The sequence below is a fragment of the Erithacus rubecula genome (genome assembly GCF_903797595.1).
Source record: "Erithacus rubecula genome assembly, chromosome: 6".
In the NCBI taxonomy this organism is placed as follows: Eukaryota; Metazoa; Chordata; class Aves; order Passeriformes; family Muscicapidae; genus Erithacus; species Erithacus rubecula.
This window is the reverse complement of record NC_136688.1, coordinates 2607969-2620306: the sequence shown is the minus strand read 5'-3', so window position 1 is coordinate 2620306 and position 12338 is coordinate 2607969. Positions and strand designations below refer to the sequence as shown.

At 39.7% G+C, this 12338-nt stretch overlaps 1 protein-coding gene across 1 annotated transcript in view; it reads right to left on the bottom strand.

Annotated features, from left to right (window-relative positions):
- LOC306803937 (mucin-5B) overlaps nucleotides 1-12338 on the bottom strand; it is a 42092-nt gene that overhangs the window by 11690 nt on the left and 18064 nt on the right. The window contains exons 17-33 of the mRNA XM_079309962.1: nucleotides 11970-12022; nucleotides 11464-11564; nucleotides 11029-11180; nucleotides 9153-9291; nucleotides 8364-8474; nucleotides 7777-7956; nucleotides 7246-7482; nucleotides 6240-6396; nucleotides 5901-6029; nucleotides 5388-5472; nucleotides 5149-5186; nucleotides 3947-4102; nucleotides 2734-2826; nucleotides 1871-2112; nucleotides 1176-1353; nucleotides 637-887; nucleotides 30-213 (exon numbers count right to left, since the gene is read on the bottom strand). Of these exons, the coding sequence (XP_079166088.1) occupies nucleotides 30-213; nucleotides 637-887; nucleotides 1176-1353; nucleotides 1871-2112; nucleotides 2734-2826; nucleotides 3947-4102; nucleotides 5149-5186; nucleotides 5388-5472; nucleotides 5901-6029; nucleotides 6240-6396; nucleotides 7246-7482; nucleotides 7777-7956; nucleotides 8364-8474; nucleotides 9153-9291; nucleotides 11029-11180; nucleotides 11464-11564; nucleotides 11970-12022 (2486 nt within the window). The remainder of the gene's footprint in view (nucleotides 1-29; nucleotides 214-636; nucleotides 888-1175; nucleotides 1354-1870; nucleotides 2113-2733; nucleotides 2827-3946; nucleotides 4103-5148; nucleotides 5187-5387; nucleotides 5473-5900; nucleotides 6030-6239; nucleotides 6397-7245; nucleotides 7483-7776; nucleotides 7957-8363; nucleotides 8475-9152; nucleotides 9292-11028; nucleotides 11181-11463; nucleotides 11565-11969; nucleotides 12023-12338) is intronic.

Here is a 12338-nt window from a genome sequence, read left to right as displayed (position 1 = left end):
TTTTTTTATCAGCTGATGAGGACACTTACCACAGAGTCCCTTGGTATTGTTATAAAACTTGCTGAAGGGGAGTTTTATGTAAAATGCAAGTTGACTATAAGAGATGTAAACCTCTAATTCAGGTATTTCAATTATGGCATAAAGGCCAGAACTGGTTATCCTGATACCATTCTTAAAAATGTCTGGAACAACTTTCTTATCATCAAACAAAATCTGAAAAGAAAAGAAACAAAAGGTTTTTATAGGCACTCTTTCATTGAGTAAGGTACATGATTAGTGCAACTGGAAAGCAGAGCAGCACAAATTCAAACCATAGATACACCAAATTATGTCTGTCATAGGCAGTTATTTAGGCACTTGTCTATATTCCTTTTTAATATGTTGCAATTTATATTTGAATACTTATATCAGTATGAAAAACAAAATTTTCTATTATGTGATAATTTCCCTGATTTTTAGAATATACAGATTCTATCGACACAAAGCAAAAAAGAGAGAGAAGAAGCAAAGTAATCGCATTTCTTACCCATTCCAATTTTACAAGCTTAATCTTTTGTAATGACAGGACATTTGGCAGTACAGTAATACAACTACAGCAAAATAATTTTGAGAATTCATTTAAACACAATAATTTACCAAGTTGGTTTCTTTTCCATGTTCCATTGCTTGTGTCAGAATAACAACAGAGTTGGAGTAAAAAATGATAAGGGACATTGAACAAATTGCTCCACCCTTGGCTGCACAGTAGTAGTTGTCTATGTGAATCCAGAAGTTGTAAGAGTCAGGATGAATTGACTTCACAAGGACATAGGTGCAGTTTTCCTTAAAATGGTAATATGCTCCATCAAAAGTCACATAATGCTCATTACCCCATCCACTGCAAATACCTAGAAGACAGAATGACAGGCTTCAAGTTTGATTTCTGAGCTACCTGTATGTACAAGTTAGTTTTAACCTTTTAACTCACTTCCAGTCAGAGACAAAATATCCATTTGGATAAAGAAAAATTACTCTAGCAAGGTCATCTGCTTTCAACAGGCAAGATCTTAGGTGGGATTTCTCTTCCATACTATTGAATTCATATGAACCTAATATAGATGTTGACCAGATAGGCTTTTATTTTTTGAGGCCCAGCTGAACATAGGATAAATTTCAGAAATTCTCCTGCCACTTACACTGACACTCAGAGACTTCACAGCAACCAGTTTCATCAGAGTGTTTTGTGAACGGGAAACCATTGACACAGAGTTTCATTTGCTGAGGTGGGCATGTCATGACAGACAATTTGACATTGTTTCCTTCTCCCAGACAAGTGGCAGTATGGCAGTTTCCAAAATTCCATGTTTCATTAAACTATTGATTAATTGGAAAAAAAAAAAAAAAAAAAAAAAAAGAAAAAAAAAAGAGGAGAGGCAAATAACAAAGTAATGTCACAAAATCTTTAAAATCACACAAAACAACTACATACCATTTAGTTAATTGTCTAGCATAGCAAAATTTGGCTCTGGAAAGCAGGCAATATAAGCCATGTAGGAAAAAAGAGAGCCTTGATATCTACTGTTTTAGATATATATGTTAGGGTCCTGACCACATCTGATGGTAGGACACTGGAAGATGTGGCTTCCTAGTCTTTGTTCATCTTAGGTAGCTGTACTCACATACAATCATGTAGGTGTTTCAGGTGAACAGAAGAATCATCAACTTATTCTTTCAGGGGATTTCTGGCATACTTCTAAATCATCTCATTCAGCCACACCTGCAGTCCAGCTGTAGTGCTGGATACCAGCATGAGAGGAGAACACTAAATCTTGGCTGCAGGCAATGCATGAATGGTGGAATGATGAAACACATCTTCTTCAAGGTCTCTCACCTTTCTGGGGGGAATGAGTGCAAGACAATCGCTCACAGAAGTCCTTGTGGGAGCAGGAACTTGGTTTGTTACACCAGGAGCAGGTGTTGATGGACAGGTTTCAGAATGTGGGTCACAGAACTTGAGGGTCTCAGCATGACCAGTTTTACACTCTGCCCAAACTAATTCAATCTGGCAGGATTTATTGCAGACAGAGTAAGCACAACGACCTGATACATTCACTGGCAGAGAAACATTTTCTCCTGCAAGGGCAAAACTCAAGTGTTAGTTATGATGACAGAGCAGTTGCTTTCTCAGCCCTGCATTTAACCATCTGTACCCAACAGCCATACTCAGAGGACTGTCTGTCTGCAGCTCCTGGGATGCAGTGGCTGAACTGGACAGCAAATCATCCAAATGGCAAAGACTGAGGGAGGGCCACAAGGCCTAATCTGAAATTCTGCTCTTAGGTACATTAGAAGGAATTGAAACTGAGTACAAGAAGAGACAATACTGAGTACATCGAGTGCATCTGCTTTTCACAAACACCAGGAGGTAAGTGAAGCAGGAGCTACTAAGAGATGAAGAATATTTGGAATATTACTGCGAGTTACAAGCTCATGTTCATTAGTTTGGGATTCAGAACTCTGTTGACATCAGCAATTGCTACTAGTTTTCTTACACCAAGGGTATTCAAACCAGAACAAAGTTTTTGGGCATGACAGAGTTTTAGTTATGAAGGTGTTAGCTACTGTTCAAAGATGTAACAGCTTCTGGTACTGTCTAACTGTGACAGGCAGAATGAGCACTTGCTGAAGCACTTTTATCAATCAGAACATCTTTCCATGCCAATGGTGCAGAAAAAAGATTGCATGGCTTCTCACCTATTTGTATCAACTGTCCATTGTCATTGCAGAAGCAGGGAGTGGCAACCTTTGATGAGGGGGGTGCAGATGTTATATATTGCATATGTGGTTCTGCAGGAAATCAAATCAATTAGTATTTTAATCCTCTACTACTCTACTTTCAAGCCCTATGATATGTCTTACATTATCTACAACCAAAATAAAAAAAAGAAAAAACAACCTTTTATTTACCCCCACTACATTCTGTACATATCCACACTGAAACCATCCTCTGTATTTATAAACACTCTCTCTATTACAGAGTAAAGTGCTGTAATACTACACAGACACACACACCCCCTAGTTATTTTTTTCTTATTTGAAATACAATAAATGCCCCTTCTTCTGTCATTTATTCATTTCAATTTAATGTTTCTAGTCCTGCAGTACTTCACCTGACTTTGGAGAGGTGATTTTCAGTGGCACTCCGTTTGGATTTTTAAGGTTTTGTTTCAAAGAAACTGTTGGTTTAAATAGAGACAGATCATGTAAATATTTCACTGTGCCACCTACAGTCTGCTTTCAATAATCCTTCCTTTACTAGGTATTACTTCACTGTACTTATTCCACTTGTTAACATTTACAGTAAATACTAAACATATACATACATGTATATTAGCCATTTATTTTTATTTGTAAAAATCATGTGGCAAATTCCCCACTTTTCTTTGTCCCTTTTTCCTTCCTATTTTCTGATTTTTCACATTCCATTCACACTGGAAAATGTCTTTTGAACAGGAGTTAACTGCCAGGAAGCTTTATTTTCATATTCCAGTGACCCATCTGAGATTCACTTATTCCAGTGTAGAAAACAGTACAATAAAAACCAGAGTGTGTTATAGGTGATAAGGAGAAAAAATATTTAAAAGTATGAAATATTGAGACTAACAACACCAGAGTGTCAACTGTGATATGCTCGAGCTTATTGTAAAGGTTGTATGAAAAATTGCTGAATCTTTCTATCCTGTCTTAACCTCACTGGCAGTAAGGTCAGTAAGAATCTGTAAAATTGCCCTTTTGGTCCTCACCATAAGACCCACAAGCTGTGATCCCTCAGTTTTGAAAGTTCAACAATCTTAAATTCTGCTCTTATCCTAGACATGCCATAGGAGGCTTTTTCCAGGATGAATAAATCTTATTACAATTATGGACTTGCACAGAATCACCCCCAAGCCTTTTATCAGTCTGGTACCTTGTGCTGGTGTAGATGGAGTTCTGCAGGGGGTAAGGGTTTTAATGATCTGTCCATCAGGGCCACAGACAGCTTCACCACACTCAGGCCCATACATGTGGCTGTACACAGTTTCATTTAAGGTGTAGGTCTTCCCATTGTAGCAGCACAGGCAAACTGAGGCACCAAAAGAGAAAATGCCATGGCAACAGAGGACACTTGCAATATAAATACAAGTAAAAAGCAAACCAAACTTTACATTTACTTTTCTGGAGCTCACAACATCAGACATTAATTATCTGGCTAAGAAACTTTCTCAGTTTCTATTTGAGAAGCTGCACTGTGAGTCTATCTCATTTAAAGTGTGTTGGGTTTTTCTGGTTGCTGGTGTTTCTTGGAGTCAGCTTGCACAGAGGAAATACTGGCTGGTAAAAGTATGATAACTGTACTGGCCTAACCCAGCATGGAGCACAGGAGAACTCCCTCTGGGCAGGGAGTGTGACTGGGATTACTGCCTTTCTGAGTGAAAAAACACTGGCTCAGGAGGTGTTGCACAGCATTTCCATCCACAAATGAGGAGCATGCAGTGGTACACAATTTCCTTTAAATATAGAAGCTCTCCAGATTTTGGAGACTGTACATGTAAGAACCAAAGGAAGTGTATCTATTACTGTAACAAAATCAGCTAAACTGCAAATGCATTAACTACTGGGTCACCCTGTGTTTTGGGATGATTTTGCCCAGATATGGAAATGAACTGATACTGCACCTTAACCAAATATGTCCTTTATGCACATAAACACATATCTAATAATCTAGCTGTCTTAGTTTATTTTATTAAATGAATGGTCAGGAAACAGCACTTCTACAAGATTTGCCTTGTTCTAGAAGTACTTTTTAAAAGAGGTACATTAATGGCCTGCTACAGATTACTACCTATCTGTCTTCACTGACTACCAAGGAAGTGGAGAAGTGGTATTAACCTGGGTAAGATGAATCCTACATATCACACCTGTCTCCTTCCTCCCCATGACTATCCTTTACACAGTTCTTGAGGACAAAGGTTGCATTTTGCTTATCAAAGTATATCTGTGCTGCTGTGCACCCACATATTAACCTACTGGTCTGGCCTCTCATTACCAGTATGTCTGCAGTAACATGTGATGCTGGGTTGTTTCAGTACTGCCATCACTCAATGCATGGTGAGGCTGGTGAAAAGTTACCTTTGGAGTCTTCAGTACATAGTTTCTCTTTGGGATCACTGAAGAGAAAGAGTAAAATTAATTGTTTTATTGAAATGAATTAGTATATGGAATAACAGTGTCTGCAAATGTACCTACTTTTACAAAAAAACTATGCCTGGATTTAATAGTAATTGCCACTGCCTATAAACATTAACAAAACATCTCCTAATTTGTCCTTTCCAGTCCTATTTTACCTTTCTCACCATCAATTGACCTACCATGAAGTGCAGTTGGGGAGGGAGACACACTCTCTGCTCTCCTCATCAAAATATGGCTTGTCAGGACTACACTCTGGGTAGCAGCCTGGAAAATTATACAAAGTATTCTTAGTCTGAGTTACACAGACACAGGAAAACACAGATAAAAATACAGATATGATCCCCAAATGAATGTGATTGTAGTATTAATGTTCTTTTTACTGGCAATTATTTATCCAAGTCCTCTTTTTACTTCTCTCTCTCCAAAGTTTTAATTTACTATGTTTGTCAACAGATAATTATTCTTTGCTAATTTATATTGAATGGTGTTTTATCTCTCCATATATTTAAAGGCAGCAGGCAAATGATGCTATGAATGGCACCATCACACAGGGAATCAGCAAGGCATGGTCAATGAGCTTCTGGGACAGATGGGACAATCTTTCAGTCATCCTGATGCTTCAGACATTTTAAACTAGTCCAGACTAGTAGCTGCAACTCCCATAAGCTGCATTAAAGTCAAGGAAGAATTACCCTCTAAACTGTACAGCAAGTTCCCACATTTCCCTTGTGGGTTCCTGCAGGTCCTTAGACAAGGGACTCCACATGGTTTATAGAACCACTCATGTTTGTCAGGTGGATTGTAATAATCGCAGAACACAGCTGGAACAAAAGAATAAAAAACATTTATATCTCAGACACTGGGCAGGGACTATTTTTAAATCTTGTTTAAAAGATTTTAATAAGATAAACATGATAAAAAGAGCTTGTTCAGTCACACATGCAGAGCAATGTAAGTGTTGTGCATCATCCCCTGTGTGCCTGAGCACAGGGGGGCACTGCTTTCTGGGTGCATTTCAGTGCAGTACTTACGGCAAATGGCAGGGGTTCTCCAGTTAACACAGACACCAGCCCTGCTGCAGCTCCTCGAGTAAGCAGCAACTGAGGTACAAAAGCACTCACAGTCTCCCACACTGTCACAGCCACAGAAGTCAGACACACAAGATTCATAGTACGGAATTGGGTTCACCTGCCAAAACACCGACAGAGCTGTCACCACAGCTGTATCTGCTGCACTGGGTTTTAATGAGGGAAAGGGAATTTCTGTCATGCACTGATGGTTTGTCGCAAATTGGGATTGTCATGAAAGAGCTGTGATATTTTACAACAGGTAGTTTTCTATTTTCACCTGCCTGGTAGAATTGGACTGTAAATCTTCCTATTCTCATATGTGTAATGCTGCCACTTACACTTAAAATGCCTTCCCAGTGTGATTTCTGCAGGACTGAACTACATTGTTTTGGCTTAGCACAACTACACAGTGTGTTCACTCTTCATCTGAGAGACAGTGATTAAGGGAATATAAAAGGAAATCCTATTTCCACTAAACTTCAAGTCTCTTGTTTTTTAACCATAGCCAACATAAACTAACCAAGGAAATTAGGCCAAGTCTGTTTTTACAATTGTTTAATAAAGTGCACTGAAGCCTTGTATAGACATTCTAATTAAGAAGAGTAGCTGTGTTGCTGTTTAAATTAATTCAATTTGTGACTCAAATAAACTTGAATGAACTTCCCAAGGATACCATACAAATGATCCTAGCCTAACTTATCTCTACATTTTACAGATACCTAACTTTCTACTTCTACTGGTGGCCAACTATTATCCTCTTTATCTTCAGTTGTTCAAAACAGGCACTGCTGTTTCCTCAATACTGTACAAGAGGATTTAACTGGCATAGCTGTGAAGTGAGGTTTTGAGAGAGGTAGCGTTGTACTACTGTGTAGTGGCTTCCATTCTAAAAATATGCTGCAAATGTGATGCAAAACAGCAACAAATATCTAGTGTGAAACTATTGAGGATGAGAGAACAGGATTACCTTGCTGTGACAGGCTTCAAAGATGCTACTCTTAATGATGCTGCAGTGCTTCTGTCCCAGGGCAGACTTGAAAGGCTGATCTGCACACAGGTCTGTCATATTGATATTTGAGCAGGTGCTTGTTATTTTCCAGCTGTTTCCAAACTCCTGGATGCTCATCTCCATTGACTGCCCTCTGGTTGTGAAATCATTCCTTGAGCGGCCATCAAAGTCCCCACAAAGACCACAGACTTTCCCCTGTGTAATTTGTGTAGGCACAGTAAATGCTGTGGTTATTTTGAGTGCAGCCCACTCTTTGACAAAAATAAACTATAGAACTTGTAAAGGCAAAATAGGTACAAGTTTCTAAACAGACAGCAAAAAACGGCTTAGAAAACGTTGGACTTCAAGTGACAGAAACGCTCCTAATGCATTACCAATACTTCTAGCCCCAAATATTCTGAACAGTGCAATAAAACACAACTGGGGCTCCAGTTCTGGATGCATAACTCTGAGTTTGAAATCATAACTCCCAGTCCACCTCCTACTTACCTGGAAAGATGGGGCCACATGAACAACAACAGTAGTCTTTTGGTCCCACATGAAGTTCATCCCTTGATTTGTTTCAATTACAATATAACCTCCTCTGAGGTCCACTTTGTAATTTTTCTCAGCTCCTGGATCAGTGGCTATCTCCTGAATTCTTCCCTCCAAGAGCCTTATTTCACTGCTCTACAAAGGAACAGACACATTTCATGGAAGAAAATCAAACAGAAAACCTAGTGCAACAGCACTGGCACTCTGCCTCTTTTTCTTTGTCATCTTCACACTCTGTCTTGGTAGATAGGTGAGCCACAGTCATGGATGCACAGAGCCTACTGTCACAAATGCAAACACATAAAACATATTCATAGAGTGTTGTTGACTCCTTACATCTTTCCCCTAATCCTCAGAAGTGTCCAATCCCTGTTAACATCAAATACCTAAGTCTTTTCCAACTTCCCTGCCTTAGCTTGCTTGCTGTTTGACTTCCATAGGTAATCTTTAGCAGCAACTGAGATGGAATATAAGAGAATGGTACAGTAAATACTACAAAATCAAGACTGCATCTCCTTGGTTATAACTGGCTCCAGACAAACCTCAAAAATCAATGTGATCTTTAGGGAGCAGATGGAGCGTGACTTCCCACAGGCGTTGTTCTGAATCACAATCCGGAAGGTGCCAGCATCCACGTTATTAGGGCAAAAATCCTGAGAAAAACAGGTAACATTCTCTTGGATCTTGTCAGGCAACTAAACCAGTCATAAGCTGAATGACACTCTGATCTGACTTCTTTTTTCACTAAAATTCTAGGAATTTTAGAAGAATCTGGTGGAAGATGACCTAGTGGCAGGTTCATACTTAACCAGGATTTTAAAAAAGAAAAACTGATGGGAAAAATGAGCTTGTCATAGCAGCAGCCCAAAAAGGTAAAAACATATTTTCTTAAAATTAGCAAAACAAACTGAAATTTGGGGATGACAAAATAACCCACTGAGTATTGTCCCATCACATGCAATTATTATACGAGGCTCACACGTTAACCTCTGCATGCTTCTGTCACAACAAAACTAACGCCAGTCTTGGATGGCTGACGGAAACACTTTTCAGCACCACACCAATTCCTTTCCCTTTAAAACGCGGGAATGCTGTCAGGAAAGGGAAGTCCAACCAAGGAGTGAATAATTTCGGATCACACAGTGCCCTCTTGTGTCACTTCTGAGAGTCAATTTGCTTCACTCTACCAGTTCCAGGTGCAAGAGGACAGGAGTAGGTTCTGCTCATCAGTTTGGCTATTTTGTATGGGAATGCTTTTTAATTACCCAGTATAAAGCCTACAGTGTGGGCTTGAAAAGCATATGGATAGGAAATTGAAAATAATTTGATACCTGAGCTAGGATATAGTCACAGTCTCCAAGGAAATCAAACTTCTCCCCATCAAAGCTCATGTAATGCCCATTTCCATATACAGTGCAGGTTCCCTTGCAGGGATTGTCTGTGCAGTTCCACTGCCTTTTGTTGCAGGTGCTGGGAGGCAAAATGCAAAGAATATCACCATTTGCATGAAACATGGGCTTTCCTTAACCCCAAACAGGGGCAGAATAATTAAAAGGTTTGTTGTTTGCAGTGCCCTCTCAACTGTTCTAAGATCATGCCATGAGATGCCATATAAATCAGAAAGTTCACAGTTACTACCCTGACACATTTATACTATTATTTCCTTCAAGTATATTTTAAATAATTGAGTCTTGGCAGCAGATGGTAGGGTTTAGGAGACAAATTCAAGGTGAAGAACTGAATATTTCAACCATCTCTGAATTTTATTCTGTTAGGGATCATGTTGTAGTTCTGTTACAGTGGTATGAATGGTATGAACAAACATTATCTCTGTCTTTCCTCGGGTCTAGCTGAGATGGAGAGAATTTTTTCCCCTCAGCAGCTTTGCATTGGCAGCTGCAAAGGTGTGGTAACACCCCAATGTTTTGGCTACTGCTGAGCAGCACTCCCACAGCATCAGTGCTGTCTCCTCAGTATTCTCCCTCTCACCAGTAGGCTGGGGCATGGATAAGGTTTTGGGAGGGGACAGAGACAGGACAGCTGTCCTGAACTGGCCAAATGGATATTCCAAACCATGTGATGTCTGCTCAGCAATAAAAGCCAAGAGAATGGGAGAATGGGGAGGGAACAGAGTCATGTATGCTATGATGTTTGTTTTCTGAGGCCCTACTCCTTGGAAAGAGGGTTGGACATCACCTGCTGATGGGAAGTAGGGGATAAATATTTTGTTTTAATTTTCTTCTGCACACAGCCTTTGCTTCTGCTTTATTAAACCATCTTTATTTTGACCCATGAGTTTTTTCCATCTTGTTTTCTCCCAAACCCTGTCTAGCTGAGCAGGGTAGTGATAGAGCAGCTAGGTGGCCACCTAATGTCCAGCCAAAGTCAACCCACCATACCTTGACAAACGTCACCTCTAGCTCAGGAGGACTTAGACAGAAAATTTAGTTTTATAGCCCTGACACAGAGTCTGCCTTTTCTTTCCCATGTGTGTCCTCTTCTCATAAGAAAACTAAGCCCTCATTGCAATAAAATTTCTTAATGACTCTGATAAGCAGCAACAGCTTGTCAGATTTTGACTTCACATGCTAAACTTGACTACCTGTACCAATGGTGATTAGACCAAAGTGCTTCTAGCTCTTATTTTCTGTGCATGCATTTGGCAGAACTATACAGTCTCATCCTTACTAAATAATGGATAAGGATTAAAAGCATTTTACCCACCACAATCAGTAACAACAGTGAAGTCTATGGCACTAAAAATTTGAGCAACTTGAGTATTAATTTCTCTGGAGAACAGTGCATCTGGAAGCACTGCAGGTCTCAAGGGAGGACCACTGCAATTCCTCTTTGACAAATTCAATCATTTTCCAGGGTTCAGCTGTGCCTAACACACAGAGACTCAATTCCCCCTTATTGAATGAGCAACCACACACCAACCAGGGTAAGGTTGCTGTTTCTGAAGCTGGTAGGGAAACAGAAAAGGATGAAAAGCGTTTGACAGAAGATATTGGTGCTTGTTCTCCCCAAGTGCAGGTTCATGCAGCATGATGCAGAGAAATACTTTCTCTCTTATTTTTACTAGCAGCCCAATGGCTCTCATGATGGAGAGGAAGACTTCAAAGCACAGCCTGCCCCATGAGTGCACTATGGACTGACAATCCTTGCAAACTTTGTTATAAAACAAGACTCTCTGGGATTACACACCATGTGTTGCAGTCCACTTTGATGGTTTCCCCAGGTTTATAGAAGTGTCCTCCATGAACACATGGACATTGATCTTTGGGAATACATCCTCCACTGCCATCCAATACCAGTCCATCGGGACACATGCAGCCAGAAACACATTCTGTGACATACTGCACATTAGAAGATACAAGAGAAGACAACTTGTTAGTGCACAGAAAGAACAGGGAACCAGCAGAGGTGTGCTAGCTCTGGATTAAAAAAAACCCAACTCCTTAATTGCAAGGTAGGGGAAATCATACTACAAACATCACAGATACATTGTTAGCTACAGCTATTGTGTTATCAGTGAAACAGTGTGTGCCCAGTATAACCTGTTCCCATCAGTGCTTGATAAGGACAATCCTACATGTACAGCCATGCTGTGCTGTGCTGTGCTGGGAGGTGAATTCTTACACAGTGCATGTCCTGTGTCTTGCAGCTTTTCTGGCACTCTGATCCAGTTGCTCCAGGACCTGCAGAGCTGCAGTTGAAGTAATACATAGGAGCTGGGCAATCTGCAGTAGGAGAAAACATGTCAGGAAGGTAATTTAGAGAGAGCAATAAGGATGCCATCAGCAATTGCAAAAAAAAAAAAAAAAAAAAAAAAAACAGCCAGAAGATTTCAGAGGGCAGCAGGTGTCTATCATTTGAAGTTTCTAATAGTTTTGCTTCTGCCCAATAACAGTGAAGGGAGAAGAAGGCAGATAACTTGTAAGCTTTGGGAAATATCCTCATCGTCTAAAAAGTCTAGCAAGTCTAGTGACATTTTACAGAGACAAATGTTATCAATACCTAACACATTTCAGGGAGAATGGAAAAATGTGCAGAATGCTAAAATGTTACAGAAAGTGTAAGATAACACAGAAAAACATTATAAATATTGGCTGACACAATAATGCCATTATTTAACAAAATCTCACCTTTTACCAAGACAGTTTCTCCAATGCAGTCTAATCTTCCTTGAATGCATTTGCTAAAGAGATTCCATAAAACAAAACACATCAGCTCTTTGCACTTTTCTCCCTCACTAGGGAGAAAGGCACTGCAGAGCTTCACTTGTCACATGAATAACAAATTCCTATCAAAATGAATATTTGTTACAGCTATCAGTTTCACAGGCATGAATTACCATCCCCAGAAGGAAAATTAAAAGACCTATCTCTTAAAATACTCTTCCTTCATCTGCCACTGGTTCATTGTGTGTTTTCCCTAAGTCAAGTTTTTCCTAAGCATCCATTTTTCCACTCCATGAGATAAGACTAATGCTTTCTTAAATATGAGATCCCTTA